A 16947-nucleotide genomic window follows, 5' to 3' on the forward strand; every position below is an offset into this window, starting at 1 on the left:
AGTCCGAGACTGGAGAGGTTGGTGTAGTCCCGAGTCTGAGGAGTTGGTGTAAATCTGATATTAGGGGGGTTGGTGTAGGCCTGAGGCTGGGGTAAAGTGGGGGGGGGCAGTGGGGAGGGTGATGTAGCTCTAATAATGGGGATGCTGGTGTAGGCTTGAGATTGGGGGGATGGTCCAGGCCTGAAACTGGGAGAGGGAGTCGATTGGTGCAGGACCGAGACTGGGGGCTTTGGTGTAGGCCCGATACTAGGAGGTTGGTGTAGGCCTGAGACTGGAGAGGGTTGGTGTAGGCCTGAGACTGGGGAGGTTGATGTAGCCCTAGGACTAGGGAGTTCGTGTAGGTCTGAAACTGGGGCGTTTGTGTAGGCCTGAGACTGGGGGATGATGTACGCTTGAGACTTGGGATTTGGTGTAAATACGAGATTGGAGAGAGGAGAGGAGACAGTTGTTGGGAGGGAGGGAGCGAGGGGGGGGTTGCAGGCAGGAGATTGGGGACTGGATGGAATCTACCAGGGAACACTGAGTGGGGGGGAGGGATCCATTAGGGAACACTGAGAGGAGATTGGGGTGAGGGGGATGAAGGCACGAGGGATGCTGATTCTTAAGCCCGCGTCCCACGTCCCACATGCTTTCTTCCCAGCATGGCAATTAATGGATTAATAAAATAAATTAAGAAATGATAGGGATCTGGTGGTGCTCTGCAGCATGCATAGTAGAAAGATTACTGTAAATATTACCTTTAATTCAAATTTCCAAGGTATAATGTCTATCCATGTGAGTGAGTATTCTAATTCTAATGTTTATGTAGCAATGCAAACAGGTGCTGTTCACGTGCACAATTTATAGGCAGAGGCAGTCAAAATGCCTTCATGTGCACTGAAACACATTCATGTGTTGCCAGAGTTACTTTCTATTGTCCGATTACAGTAGAAATCACCAGGCCGATTAATTTTGTCAAACAGTAGAAAATAGAAGAGTGGTGCCATGTACTGCAAACTTTAGAAGTAAGTATGTAAATGAAAGTGAACTTGACCAGCTACAACTGGTGCTAAAGAAACTCACTTAACATTGAATCTTGACAAGCCAGGACAGCAATGGAGCATTGTACTTTTGGCACTGCCCCAGCAAAAACATAGCCTGGCACCAGCCTCAAAAGCGAAATATAACAACAAAACAACACATGATTGGTGCTCACATGCTGTTGGGAATCTGCTGTACAATTAACAGTGAGGCTAACAGTGTTCATTGTTGTTAAGGTGTAAGTAAATTGTACAGCAACTTGCAACACCTGCACATGGGCGCTTAAATAGGAAAATCAGGAAGTTACTGTCCAAGTTGCCCAATCCTTCAGAAGCTGCATGAGAATGGTATCTTGTCAAGAAACTCAGCATTCAAATACATGGAATGGCGTGAAGTTGCTGTGCTTATGTGATATATGCCCACTAAACTCACCAGAAGGTGTTAGGCCTTTTCTACTGTAAGTATTTTTTTAATGGCCTGATAGGTCTTAATTGCTGCCAAACAATCTCTCTGGCTTTGTGAACAATTTACATTAGAAATTAAAGCTTTTTTGTGTTTATCAGCTTTTTTGTTGTTTGATAACATAGAAACTAGGAGCAGGAGTAGGCCATTCAGCCCTTCGAGCCTGGTCCGCCATTCATTTTGATCATGGCTGATCATCCAACTCAATAGCCTGCTCCTGCTTTCTCCCCACACCCTTTGATCCCTTTCGCCCCAAAAGCTATATCTACCTCCTTCTTGAAAACATACAATGTTTTGGTCTCAACTACTTTCTGTGGTAACGAATTCCACAGGCTCACCACTCTCTGCGTGAAGAAATTTCTCCTCATCTCAGTCCTAAATGGTCTACCCCATATCCTCAGACTATGACCCCTGGTTCTGGACTCCCCCACCATCGGGAACATCTTTCCTGCATCTACCCTGTCTAGTCCTGTTAGAATTTTATAGGTTTCTATGAGATCCCCCTCAATCTTCTGAACTCCAGTGAATATAATCCTAATCGACTCAATCTCTCCTCATATGTCAGTCCCACCATCCCAGGAATCAGTCGGGTAAACCTTCACTGCACTCCCTCCATAGCAAGTACATCCTTCCTCAGATAAGGAGACCAAAACTGCACACAATATTCCAGGTGTGGTCTCACCAAGGCCCTGCACAATTGCAGCAAGACATCCCTGTTCCTGTACTCGAATCCTCTGGCTATGAAGGCCAACATACCTTTTGCCTTCATTACCGCCTGCTGCACCTGCATGCTTACCTTCAGAGACTGCTGTACAAGGACACCCAGGTCTCGTTGCACATTCCCCTCTCTCAATTTATAGCCATTCAGATATTAATCTGCCTTCCTGTTTTTGCTACCACAATGGATAACCTCACATTTATCCACATTATACTGCATCTGCCATGCATTTGCCCACTCACTTCACCAACACCATTTCCCTACTAATACTGATTTCTTTCAGTTCCTCCTTCTCATTAAACCCTATGTTCCCCAACATAGTAACTGTACTTTTCCTTTAACAGCTACATTTCACCAGTTGAAAAATAAGGCTGAATGCAAAACATGTTTCTATTGTTCTATGTAACTACTGGAATAGTTACACGAATTGTTTTTAACATAATTGAATCACTGGCAGTCACAAGAAGGTGCCTCATACATACAAACATTAAAAAACCAGCCACTCTGAACAAATTGCATTATCACTGTCATGAAGCTACTAATGTATAATATTATTGGAAATTATTTTTCTTTTAAAATAGAGGTTTAGTTTGTGAGTGTTTCTTAATTGGATTAAAGCCAGCTAGTCCGGGTGCTTTGATGTATACTAGTTTGAGATGTAAGCGAGGTAGAGTGCATTTGCATTTTGTTGAATAGAGCATTCAAGAAGGGAGTGAAATCTGACACCTAGCTAGCAGAGACCAAGCAATGTCTATATTACTAATAAAATTGGTACAATTGAAAGGGGTTTTATTGTTAGAAGAGGTGGAGTTCAAAGGGGTTGGTGATACAATGAGAATATACATTTAATGACATGTGCTAGGTATAACAGATAGTAGTTTTATGTATGCAGTGCAGAGGCAAGTAACATCAAAGCCTGTAAGCCTACCACTGTGTCTGCAAAGGAACCAAAGTGAAAGGAACCTCATTTTGAATTTGTACAGTGAAAATGCTTTGCCTGGTGTCTGCTTAAAGTCTATGGGTTGCTGTTGCCTTAGTGGAGATTATTGGGAATTTGTTAAAAGTTATGATAGTAGTAATTTGTAGCCATGTGTATATATTTAACTTGTGTAAATTATTAAATATCTCATGCAGTTTGATAGAAAAACCTCTCGCGAACTGGTGGGCTGATTCCTGAATTTAGAGCTGCATCACAAACATATCACTTAAATTATAGGTTATGACAGTTGTTTAAAGGTTCCCTCTGGGATTTTTAAATAACTCAGCTTTACCAACTGCTGTGTCATAACACTCACAATGTCTATTTTATGTCTAATTTTATTCCTCTGAAATAAATTAACTTCTACAAATATAGAATTGCATTTCTTCAGATTTTAATGAGAGTTGAAGATTTTAAAAATGTAAACAATGTTTTTGGCTTTTATTTCTGTCACTTTTATCTCTATCCTAATCTAATTTTTCTTTCCCTCTTTTTATTTTATTTTCTGTACCTGATTTGCAATGTAATTAAATATTCTAAATGGCACTTCCTGGTTAAGAACACTATATTGTATTGTGAAATATGCATTCTGAAATTGGAGAAATTTTAAACATTTTTTCATTTAAGCACTACACACTCTGAATTAAAATGTTTGTAGGGTGTTGTGGCATCCATTAAAGTGATGGTGTTGGAGATGGGTGAAGGAGGGAAGGTCATTCACTAACAGTCCATGAACTAAGTATGTGATTGCACCAAGAAACTACTTATATCATGATGTTATTACTAAGGATTTTACAGGCTGTTAACTTATTTGAAGCCTTCCGGAGAATATTTCTCACTGCTGCAGTTTTTGGCCCCACATTTTTGAAACTGAAAATTAAAGCAATTATTCACAAAACACAGATCTTGTCACAGTTTTATTATGATAATTACCAGCTGATGAACAATTCTGAAAATAACCAGAACAAGAACGTGAAAAACAGAAAAATCGTATCTTACAGGAAATAAAATTGAGCATAATATAGACACTGTGACAATGGGTTTTGTTCAGAATGTAAGCCCTATGCCTGTTGTTTGTGTATGTATGATGCACCTCCTTTTGACTGCCAGTGACCCTATCATGCTAAAAACAGTTCATCTAACTATTCCAGTCATGGTTACATAGAACAATAGAAACATGTTTTGCATTTACCCTTATTTTTCGAATGGTGAAATGTAGTTATCAAAGAAAAAACGTGGTGACTAAACAACAAAAAGCTAATAAACACAAAAAACCTTTTAATTTCTTAAGTAAAGTGTTCATTAATGAATAATTAAAATGTGATTTAAATTGTCAATGTATTCATGGTTGACATCAACTGCTTGGAACCTCATTTGAATTTTATTAGCTGTCCATAACATTAGATCACTAGTTGAAACAGAGATATATATAGTTAACATGTGATTCCTGGGAGCTGCTTTTATTCGGCAGGGATTGGTACTGTCTTCATTTGAGTCACTTCTATAAATAAGGGTTCACCCTTTTTGGGAGTGGCCGAATCTGAAAAAGTGTCTAACATGTTAACCTCTCTTTGTGCTTTAAATACTAATAGATCTTCTGTGCAATTCCAGAATTTTCTTTTTATATTTCAGATTATCAGCATTCTCTCAGATTTTTTTCTCTTTTCATGTTCCAAATCTGTCCACTGAGGGAGCCTTAAATGAAAGAGAAATTGTTCTGTGTTCAACTTATTTTATGAAACATCTGGTTAATCAGTGTTGGTGAGACTTTGTATCCATTAATAAGTCCAGGACATTGTCTGACAGTTCTCTTTGAGCTGTAAAAATGTGGTTATTTAAAATGACTGCACAATAAAGAATATGTAAAATCTGAAGTTTTTCTCATTTTTGCTAACTCACCTTTAGTAGCAAACATTACATTTAGCACAAGTCAAAGAATAAGAAACTTAGGGCCCAGAGAACAAAAACATGATGGCAGAATATTCCAGAGGAATGGGGGATTTTACCAGGCCCTTGGAGGCAGGTTTAGGGATAGGAAGGGTGAAGGAGAAATTAGAAAAATGACATCAGACAGGAATGCTAATATGTTTCAGCCTCCTCTCTTTCTTCCCAGGTGTGGCTTTTGTGCGCTGATGACAGCTCACCCAGCAGTGGTGGGAAGCCAATTGAGGATGTTAATGAAGCAACTGGAGGCAATGTCCAAGGGCAATCTAATTTCACTGATGGTACACGGGACTCGTGTCTGCAGCTTGTTAACTCACAGGAGGCAAGTGCACAACAGACGGTTGGAGCAGTGTGACCATAATATTCAATCTGCACATTAAAGGTGCTAATCAGCAAGCCTGAGGTCATCTACAAGCAGAGGCTTGCGATAGCATAATTAGCTCCTGGAGACTAGTGTCATGGGTGTTGCTGATGGTGAAGAAGTGACTGCTGTTTCGCAGTTCCATTTCATCCTGCCTCCGCTCATCCCATTCGCCTCAGCAGCTCTTGTCACTACAGACACAGTGAAGGCTGATGGCTGCCCTTGCAATCATACAAGCTGAATTACCTTCCAGTCTCTTCAACCTGCCCATCATTTCTGATTATACCGCAAAATCCCACAGGAACCCATTTTACTGGACGCCTCCTGGAAAATCATACTGGCTGTTGGGTTTAAGACCTGGAAATGGTTCTGCTCTCCAGAAAAAAACCTAAGGTGGGAAAATTCAACCTTAACAGTTTGGGCATTCTCTCCTCTGAAGTAAGTCATGCTGAAATATGGTTCCATGGGCACCAAAGCCCCCCTGATACTCAGGAGAGGGATTTGCATTATTTTTGTGTCTCAGACAGAGTTTATGGGGAGAGTTTTCTCTCTGTTGGGCGGGCTGGTTGGGAGCGGGCGTGGAGCTGATCACTGCCCGCGATCGGCTGCGGGCCGCCATTTTAGGTGTGCGGGCCAATTATGGCCCGCCCAGCGTGACGTGCACCCGGTTGGACTCAGTGCTACCTGTGCGGGCAAGGGGAGGAGGGAGTGTTGGGACCTGCGCTCTTTCGTGCATGCATATGAAAGAGCGCAGAAATCTCCCTGAGGCACAGAGCTGCCTCAGGGAGATAAACTTCAAATTGAAAGTTTGTAAAAAAGAAAGAATAAAATTATTCAGTCATGTCCCCTCATCTGACAATGTCACATGAGCTGGGACATGTTTATGAATTGTCAAAATTTAAAAAATTTATTTAATAAAACCTTCATGAAACCTCATCCCTCTCGTGGATGCGGTTTCATGAAAAACACAAACTCCGCTTGTGCTCTTCACCTGCCCGCCAACCTTAAAGATGCACGGGCAGCGTTCATAACTAAATTCATTGGTTTTTAAATGGCCTTAACAGGCCTTTGATAGTTCGGTGGGTGCGCAGCCGCCTCCGGCGTGTGCCCGCTGAATGAAAGATCGGAATGACCCGTAGCGACGTTGGGACACACACCCAACGTTACCATGCCTCATTTTAAGCGTCGGTACGTGGGACCTGCCCCCGCATGCCGACACGAAAATTCTCCCCTATGTATTTTATTGTCGCCTGTGAATAAAGTGTTTAAATGGCAGGTGTGTTTTCTTATCTGCAGAGTGGTTTGGCCCAATTGAAATGATTTCCAGCAGCAATCATTTGTGAATTTAAAAATAAAGATTATTTATTATCACACACTTGTCGCAGAGGTTTAAAACATGACGTCTCACACATGCTACCTCAAACACACAAAGACTAGATGCAGATAAAAAAAATATGATTACAATCTGGAAATATTTCAGCCTCTTTAAAACAGGTCTATAGTGTTTTGGATGAATTGATGAGTTAGCAGGAGGGGAGATCTGTAAGCTGCAAGGCTTCTTGCAGTTGAATTGTCAGGAGATTTGTCTTGAGGTCTCGGGTGAACTTGAGATTGGAACAGGTAGGAGGTCATGGGAAGAGTCCTTTTCCCACTTTCAAGGCATAGCTGTATATTACCTTGGCTGCAGAGTTGTCTTGCAGCTGGTTTGATGCTTAGATAGTGCTTCTAACTGTAGATATGTGAATTTCATAAATGGCTGCAATTATTCATATTTTAATTAGGTGCTTGCTTGAGTTTCAGGGCTTGTTTGCAGTTGGAAACTGCCAAGTCACATAATATGCTACAGGCTTCTTAAACACTGTCCGCTTTTTAAAATATAGCTCTAAAATTTGTAATATCTTCATGTCTGCACTGGCTGTGACATTTGAGTGGGGTATCTGTTCCAATTTTATGTTTGACATGGAATATATATTATGAATATCAGTAATATTGAAATTGTAATGAGCCACCCCAGAGTGGAATATGCTGTATGGAGAAAATTTGAATTCCATTGCACTTTCTGTAATATTCAATTTGAAATGTTTTGCCCTTGGGCTGAATGCTTAACATGGAATGTATATTGTAAATATCAAGAGTATTGTAATTGTACTGAGGGACCTCAGAATGGAACATGCTGTATGGAGAGAAAAGTTGTATTTTATTGCACTTTCTGTAATATTCAATTTGAAATGTTTTGGAATGTATCTTTACAAATTTTATGAATAAAGAATATATTTGTGGAAAAAATATATTATTGTTTAATGCCCTTCTTACTTTGTATGATTTAGTATCACATATGCAATATATATATTTCCAAGTCTTTACGTCTGTACCGTCTGTTCTAAACTAGCAGTGTCAGACTTGAAGTGGTAATAAAACAGATGTAAAATTTTATCATTCATTACTTTGTAGAATGGTTTATGAGGTCACTAAATATTTTTAATAATTCTATGATTCTATGATTTTATCAAACACATTGATGATGGTATTTTAGAATTGCCATATATTAGCTGCACAGAACAACTCTGCAAGTTCTAATACAACCAGGTCATTATATTTATCCACAATAAAATGTGAAGAACTGTATTTCTTGATGCATCTGAAAATATTACAGTAAAATATCACCTAAATTAAATATTCCTGTAATAAAAACTAAACCTTAAATAACCACTGCAGACAGTTCCAGCAGCAAAGCTACATATATCCTTTCACAGAGTTATAGTGGATCCAATTATTGGTTTAATAGAAGCTGTAAGTTTATTCTTCTTATACACCCAGTTCTGCTTTATTCAGCTGTATTAACAATTACTGAGTGAATAAGTGAACTGCTAGGACTGATTGCTCAACGGTCACACTAAAAAGGATGACATTTGAGATTTCACACAGCTGTTAGATGAATGGAAAAAGCATCATGCTATAGGCCTACAGTGGCTCAGCAGATAGCAGCAGTGATTCTTGTTCACACAATAGCCAGACAAATAAAGAAGGCAGTAGGTTATGACCTCAAACCTATCAGAAAAACAAGGAGCTTGTGAGTCTTCATTTACCCAGCTGTCCGTTTAAGCACCAGAGGACTGTGACAACTTTGTTAATACAGTAGAGCCTCCTTATATTACCAGTATAAATACATTCTCTGCTAAGTATTGTGAGCTTTGAATCACAATGTGTAGTGCTGCATGTGGATAAATACACTTTGTGACAGACCACTTTTTCACCCTTGGGTGGGCTGGGAAATCTTTTCAGATCGTCATTATTATAGTGCATTCTGTAAAAAAATGGCATACAGTGCATTCATTGCCCTTTATGGAAAATAATTAAATTAGGTCAGAAAACAAGTGGGGATTGCAATGCACAATTGATGCACCCATTTGTTGTGATGCAGGTACCATGCACATGTCATGCTGCCTGCTAATTTAAATGATAGTAGTGAGCAACCTGGCACTACTTTAAAATATAAACAACAGAGCAATAGATCGTAGCAACTGAGTCTTGCAGTGTAATGCAGTGTAGTCAGTGCAGAAGTGTAGTCTTCATGTCCAGGGATTTCAAGAATTTGAAGCCAAAATTCAAGAAAAGACCTAGAACTCACAGAAGAAGGAAGTGAACAGGATATGGTTGGGGGATGAGCAGCACTAGCTGTTTATTTCAAATTGATGACTAAAAAGCATCCATTCTATTTAGAGCCGGGAAATGGATTCGGGGAGATTTGAGGAGAAAGGATCACATATGGCAATAGCTGGCCAAGGGGGAGGTGCACAATGAGGACTGGACTATTTGTTGCACTATGCTGTCCATCTTAGATTCCCATACAGTTGCAGATACTTGCATCTTCAAGAGAATATTCTTTATACCTAGTTTATACCTAGTGTAATACATTCAGAATTGTTGCACAGTCGTGCACCTGCTCAGCTTGACACTCTTTATGCCAGGAATGGCCTACTTATATTCTATGGTTTTATGAGAAGGGAGTTCATTGTGTTTTCTCTTACCAGAGAGAAATAGGCAGAGCGTGTGGGTGGCTTTACCAGGACAGTGGGGTGCCATCAATGCACACCCATGGCTTTGCAGGCACTGTATTTAAATGCTGAGATATACCACAACTGCAAAGTTTACTGCTTGCTGAATGAGCAGTTGGTTGGTTCACCATATCATGTTAGTGAATGCCTGCTATCCTGGCAGCTTTCATGATTCTTTCCTTCTGCTCCATTCCACTATTCCCTCAATCTTTCAGGCATCATGATGAACCAGAGTTGGTTCAGAACTGGCTGACAAGGTGCCTCATGACTCTGCTTCACAACCCAACCAGTGCCCCAGATTTGAAGACCTTCAGTGAATTAGTAGACCTTGTTAAGGGACATTTTCAACCCAAGCCCTCGGTCACAATGCAGAGGGTCAGGTTCAATTCATGGAACAGAGCCCCGGGAGAGACCATTGCTGCCTACATGGCAAAATTAAAACAATGAATGGAATATTATGATTTCGGTGAAACCCTGAATAACATGCTCAGGGATCATTTTGTACGTGGTGTGCAGGAGGATGCTATTCAACAAAGACTGCTAGCTGAAGTGAATCTTGATTTTAAGAAAGCGTTGGAAATAGCGCTTGCGATGGAAAGCGCTATAAGAGATTCACAAACGATTCAAGGGGCGCACAATAGCACCATTCTCCTAATTGGGCGGGAACAGCAGAAAGAGGCTTGAAAAGCCAGGACTCCATCTCAAAATGAGAAACTGCCCCTGCTAACCAAAAATTGAGAGGAAACAGCTTAGCAGCAAAGTTGAAAACTAATTTTTATCAGTGTGGAAACAATCATACCCCTAACAATTGACAATTTAAAAAGGTAGAGTGTTATTTTTGTCACAGAAGTGGACATATATTGAAATATTGCAAAGTGAGATTTAAACAGGCTTCCAGGCAACAATTGAAGTCCAATGAAATATGTAGTGTGGAAGAGCCAGAAAAAAACAATTCTGTCATTTATTTATTATTCAACATGAAAGTTGGGAAGACAGAACCAATTATTGCCACAATGCAAATGAATGGTAAACCCTTAAAAATGAAAGTGGACATGTAATATCAATGTAATAGGAGAGCACACTTTCAGATATTTAAATAAAGGTGATCAACAATTAAATTTGAAACAAACATCTGCCAAGTTGAAAACATACACAGGTGAAGAAATCCATGTCATGTCAGCAACTGGAGCTGAATGATGCCTCCCGAGAATTTGTGACCATAAATAACCACAAGGGGTTATATCAATATTCACACCTGCCCTGCGGTGTTTCCTCGACCTGTGCCATTTTTCAGAGGACGATGGAGAGCTAACTATAGGGACTACCTCAAGTTGTGGTTTACCTGAATTGTGTACTGATAACTGGATTCACAGGAGAGGAACATTTGGCTAACCAAGAGGAAGCCCTGAAATGATTTTTAGAAGCAGGAGTGTGCCTAAAGAAGGAAAAATGCACTTTTCAGGCAAATGAAGTTGTTTACTTGGGCCACTGGGTAGACACCCAAGGGTTACAACCTGCTGAAGAGAAGATTAAAGCAATCAGAGAGGCACCTGCACAAAAGAACATTTCTGAACTTAAATTTTAGGAATGGTAAATTATTATGGCCGATTTCTACCAAATTTATCGACAGTTCTAGCCCCTCTACATTCACTACTAAAGAGAAACCAGTGTTGGTTTTGGGAGTCACCCCAAGAAGAAGTTTTCATGAAAGTAAAACAGCTCTTGCACTCTTCAAATTTCTTAGTGTATTATGACCAGGCAAAGGAATTGGTGCTAACCTGCGATGCATCCCCCTATGGAGTAGGAGTGGTACTATCCCACAAGACGGACAATGGTACAGAGAGGTCGATAGGCTATGTATCCAAGACACTTACCATAGCTGATAAAGGATATTCTCAGATCAAAAAGGAAGGTCTGTCAATGTTTTTGGTGTAAACACATTCCACCAATACATGCATGGGTGATATTTCACGATAGTATCAGACCACAAACCACTCTTGGGCCTGTTTAGTGAGGAAAAAGGCTATACCTCTCATAGTTTCTGCATGAATACAAAGATGAGCCCTAATTTTCGTGGCATATGAATACACCTTTGCACATAGACCAGGGATTCATATAGCAAATGCCGATGCCCTCAGTCACCTTCCTTTGCAAGAGAACAATGACCATGTTCAGATTTCCCAAGAGCTCGTGTTAGTGATGTAGCTATGAGCGGGACTTTACTAATGGAGAAGCAGTTTATGTAAAGAATTTCAGTGGAGGACCGAAGTGGTTACTTGGTAAAGTAAGCTCTGTGACCGGACTATTGCTGTACCACGTGGAATTGGAGGGCTGGGTCACCCATAAGCATGTGGACCATTTAAGAAAAAGGGAGATTCCCCAACAAAATGATGTTCCACCTGTAACCATTGCTGAACCTGTGGTTCCTGTTGAAGTTGTTCTGATGTCTCTGTTGAAGTAGAAGACACTGAACTGCCTGTACCTACTGAGGTACCTGATGTTAATGCAGTTCCAGAGAATGTGGTTCCTGTCAAAGAGTCAGAAGTCATGGAGCTGCAATGTTCCACACAGATCAGGAAACCACCTGAAAGACTGAACTTGTATTTTCATGATCTGTGTAAATATTGTAATGTCATGAGATAAGTATCATTGTAAATACAAAATATACAGAAAGGTTAAAGGGGGAGGAATGTAGCAATTATAGTTCTGATAAATGTAGGACTGTAGCTTAAAGAATAACCCTGTGTTGAAAGGCCACATGATCTGTGTAAACCAATGTGTTAGTAGCTCGGGGAACCTCTAGGAGGGGAGAGTTCTTCTTCGGTTATGGAGTTTGATGCACACATGGTAGTTGCTGCTGCTGTCTTGTAAATGTAGTTCAATGTGTTCACCAAGAAAAGTTGCCGGAACATCAACTCTATAAAACATTGACTCATTTGTCTATCAAAAATCTATCTAATTTAGCCTTGAATATATTAAATAACCCAACCGCAACTACTCTCTGGGGAAGAGAATTCCACAGGCTAACAGCCTTCTGAGAGAAAATAAATTCTCCTTACCTCAATCTTAAATGGGAGACCTCTGATTTTTAAACTGTGTTCCCTAGTTCTGACTCCCCCATGAGGGGAAACTCCTCTCAGCATCCATCCCATCAAGTTCCCTCAGAATCTTATATGTTTCAATAAGATCACCTCCCATTCTTTTATGGGTATAGGCCCAGCCTGCTCAACCTTTCCTCATAAGATTACCCTTCATCCCATAAATCAGATGAGTTAACCTTCTCTGAACTGCTCCTAATGCAATTATATCTTTTCTTAAATAAGGAGATCAAAACTAAGGCCAAAAATTGGGTTTATGTAGTTGTGAAACCAATTTGCGATAGTCCGCTTCACCCATCAATGGCTGGCTGCATTTCCCGCCGTTGGGCATAAGGAACATCATTTTAATACGTTTGCATCTAATTATTAAGCCCTGCTCACTGCAGTCAGCCCCCCATATCAAATTTACCACCAAATCTGGCATGTCTTCAGAACAGCGTTTTTCACGACTGCTTTTAAAGGGAACCTGAGCTTCGAGGAGAACTAGGAGCTGAGTGCACACAACCTTGCGAGCGCCTCATCTTGATGTCCTACGGGTGAGGCTCGCGAGTGCTGCAGGGGGCACAGGCAAGTTGCTTTTTCCCAGCTGGCTTTCAGTGCGGTGCTGGGGGAAGGGCTCCAGTGCAGCTTAGACTAGAGGTGTGGGGTGGGTGACAAGGCAGCACAGACAGACTGAAGGAAAGACTCAAGCACATGCCGGGGGGTTGGGGAGTGTGGGGAGGGTGGGGGTGTGGGGCCAGAGGTGGGGTGAAGGAAGCGGCCAGGCACTTGAAAATACTTGTCAAAAGTGAGCATTCTTCTGTAGCTGAGACCGTTCAGCTGCAGCTCCATTGACAGGCTTGGAATTGGGCCTCTGAAGCTTTTCTGTCCACTCAAGCAACGCAAAAGCATAAAAGTGCCATCAAATGCTCCAGAACTTTCCACCCCAGACTGCAAATTAGTGTGTGTTTTAGGGGGCAGCAGAGCATTTGGCCAACTAGGCAATTTGTACAATTCCCTTATGGAGGGTGGAGGTGCTCACAGCTCCTTGCAATGTCTTTATTAAGGTTTGGACTAGTATTCATTATGGTTCAAGCTAACAGTGCAGTCTTGCAGTGTCAGTTAGGAGAATGCCTGACCTGAACTGAGAGCACAGCATGCAGCCTAATGGCCGAAGCTGCCGTCAATCGGTTAAGTAGAGTGGGGCGGATGTGGCTATACCTCCCATAGTTTTCGGACAGCAAATGAGTGCACTACACACTGGCCATCCAAATGGAGGCCAGCACTCTCTTGCATGCATTAAGGGGCCTTCAGACTAAACCAAGAGAGGTTCTTAGGTCACATATGCTAACCCATGTATCTCTCTTTGATCCTGCAGGAGGAGGACATCAGGATCATGGAGCCTGGTGATGCAGCAGTATGCCTCACGGTTTACAGAGACCAGAGATGAAGAGAGCGGTGGAGGCGCCTGACTCAACATGATGAAGGAGCAGCAGGGCCTGCTGCACACATAGCTGAAAATCCACAGCAAGCCGTCGCTCGTAGGCATCCCATTAGATCCAGGGTCTTTAGACGGTGTCTGTCAGTCCTACAGATGACTGACAACCAGTATTGCTAAAGACTGCACATGTCGAGGGAACCTCTCAGTCACATATACCACCAGCTGCAGGATTTGGCACCACGGGGACATGGAGGGCCATCCACTGCCACTGGCCATGAAAGTGACCACGGCGCTCAATTTTTACACTAGCGGCTCCTTTCAGGACTTCACAGGTGACCTTTGCGGGATCTCACAAGCTTCCCACAAGTGCATCCAGGAGACCACAGATGCTAACTTTGTGAAGGCACAGAATTTTGTGCATTTCGCCTGGGATAAGGAGAGCCAAAAAGCAAGAGCGCTGGGATTTGCGCAGATCTCAAATTTTTTTTTTCTCAGGTTTTCCACAAGTGCAGGGTGCCATTGACTCACATGAAACTTAGATCTCCATGGCAACAAGCAGTCAACTATGTCAACTGCAAGGGCTTCCACTCACTAAATGTTCAGCTCATGTGCAACCACCGCAAACACATCCTGCAGGTCTGAGCATGAATCCCAGGGAGTGTCCTCGACTCCTACATCCTTAGCTAGTGTCAGATCCCTGTGATCTTCCAGGGTCCAGAGGGGCTGCAGGGCTGTCTCCTTGGGGACAAGGGCTACCCACAGAGGACGTGGCTGATGATGCCCATGCAGCAGCCTCAGGCTGCAGCAGAGCAATGGTAGAACGAGGCTTATGCCGCAGCCCGGACGTTGATGAAGCAAATGATAGGCATTTTGAAAATGAGGTTCCAGTGCCTCGATAGGTCTGGTAGAGCACTGAAATACAGTTCCCAGAGGGTGTCGTGCATCATTGTCGCTTGCTGTATGCTCCACAACCTAGTGCTACAACGGGGGGGAGGACCTGGCTGAGGAGGAGATGGAAGAACTGCACATATCCTCTGATGAGGAGGACAGTGGAGGACTTTGAAGGGGATGACGGTGATGAGGTCCCCAAAGGCAAGGATGCGGGCGATGAGGACATCACACTTGCCAGATGGGGCATCCGCGCTCGGGAGGTTCTCATAGCCACAATAGTCGTGGAGGATGATGACGAGATGCAGTGAGGAAAGTCCTGACGTCCTCAACTTGCATCTGTGAATGTTGACTCCTGTGTGGCTGATGGCAGTGCACGTACCCTCAGTGCTCAGGCTCATGTCATGGAGGCGCAGCCATGAAACTTTAAATCCACCTGATCATTTGTCTGCTTTCAGCACCTGACCCCCTCAGGGGCACAGCGCCACCGGACACAGATGCTGAAGACTTGGGGGGCCAGCCCCACCCCAAAGGTGCTGAGAGCACACAGAGAGAATAACGGAACTCTGTGACGACTGCCCACGACACTCTAGCAGCAATGACAAACATCATCGAGGTGCAGGCATCACTAATGTGCACAGTGAGTGTGAAGTCAGACCATCACTTTGCTCTGAGGATTACACACTGTACAGGAAAGAGGCCCTGGACTGAGACACCTGCCTTTATCTTGTGCAGGAACCAGGGATGTTGTGATGACCTTGACGGGTGTCCTCTGGAGGACTGAGACCTGGAGGGACCTGGCCTGCTGTTGGGGTCCTGCTGTGTGGCAGTGGCACCCTCCTTGGCCTGTGGAGCTGGAGCTGCTGGGGTCACAGAAAGAGGGGATTCAGATGGGCCGGGCGCTCCTGGAGTCACCTGTGTGGATGGCCCTGGGGTGTGCACCAGTTGATCCTCCTCCCTATGGGTGACCAAGGGCCCCTGGCTGACTCCTTGAGGCAAAGGGGAAGCTGGAGTGAGATCGAGTTGCCCCTCTCTCATTGACTGTTGGAGGCCAACTATGGCACCAGCAATGGAGTTCAGCCCGCGCAGCAGTGCAGGACCAATGTCCTGGATCAAGGTCTCCATGGTGGCTACCATCCTATCAGTGTTGACCTTGGTGCATTGGCATGCCGAAGCTATCACCTCAGACTGAAGGTGGACGGACTCCTCCATCGTGCCTTGCAAGGAGTGCAGCGGACATCCCTTCCTGATGTTCCCGAGCTTGCCTTTGCAGCTCCAGCAACTGAGGTATGACCTAGTCCAGAGGATCCTCATCTGACTTGGACTTAGCAGATTTCTCCAACTGCCGAAGCCTGGGCAGTCCCGGCTGCCATGTGCTGTGGATTAGACAGTGCAATTTGCTCACCAGATTGTGACCCTGAGGTCACTCTAGAACATCCTTTTTCCTGCCCACCACCACATACTTTGTGCAAATCTGGGATGATTCCACCTTAAGGCCCTGTATAGCTGCTACAATTCTCCTCTACTTCTTTACTTCATTCTCTGTATTATAAATGCCAACATTCCATTTGCCTTCCTAATCATTTGCTGCACCTGCATGCTAATATTTTGTGATTCATGTACCAGGGCACCCAGATCCCTCTGTACCGCAGAGTTCTGCAATCTCCCACCATTCAGAAAATATACTGCTTTTCTATTCTTCCTGCCAAAGTGGACAAGTTCACAGTTTCCCACATTATACTTCATCTACCAGTAGTCCAGTTTACACAGGGCATGTGCAACCACTAAGCAAACCAGCAGTCACCTAGAGCAGCAAAATTTGAGGGATGGGTGGGTGGGGCGGTTGGGGTGCCAAAAAACTGAATGAATGATTCATGAGACTACATCACTGTACAAACAGGCTTTACCAGTGGGAAGGAAAGGTCTACTGATATATATCGACATTTATTGATATGCATATAGATTTCCATATATCTCCATTGCTGTCTTTCCCAAAATTTCA

At 43.0% G+C, this 16947-nt stretch overlaps 1 protein-coding gene across 2 annotated transcripts in view; it reads left to right on the forward strand.

Annotated features, from left to right (window-relative positions):
• LOC121274754 (clathrin heavy chain linker domain-containing protein 1-like) overlaps positions 1-5019 on the forward strand; it is a 161224-nt gene extending 156205 nt beyond the window's left edge. Inside the window, exon 11 of one of the 2 annotated variants that reach the window (XM_041182107.1) lies at positions 4812-5019. In XM_041182107.1, coding sequence (XP_041038041.1) covers positions 4812-4879 — 68 coding nt within the window. In that variant the 3' untranslated portion in view covers positions 4880-5019. Of the gene's footprint in view, positions 1-3738; positions 3801-4811 lie in introns of those variants that run through there. The other variant, XM_041182110.1, reaches the window with a different exon arrangement.
• Positions 5020-16947: the final 11928 nt, after the last annotated feature.

This window comes from Carcharodon carcharias, chromosome 2 (assembly GCF_017639515.1).
Source record: "Carcharodon carcharias isolate sCarCar2 chromosome 2, sCarCar2.pri, whole genome shotgun sequence".
In the NCBI taxonomy this organism is placed as follows: domain Eukaryota; kingdom Metazoa; phylum Chordata; class Chondrichthyes; order Lamniformes; family Lamnidae; genus Carcharodon; species Carcharodon carcharias.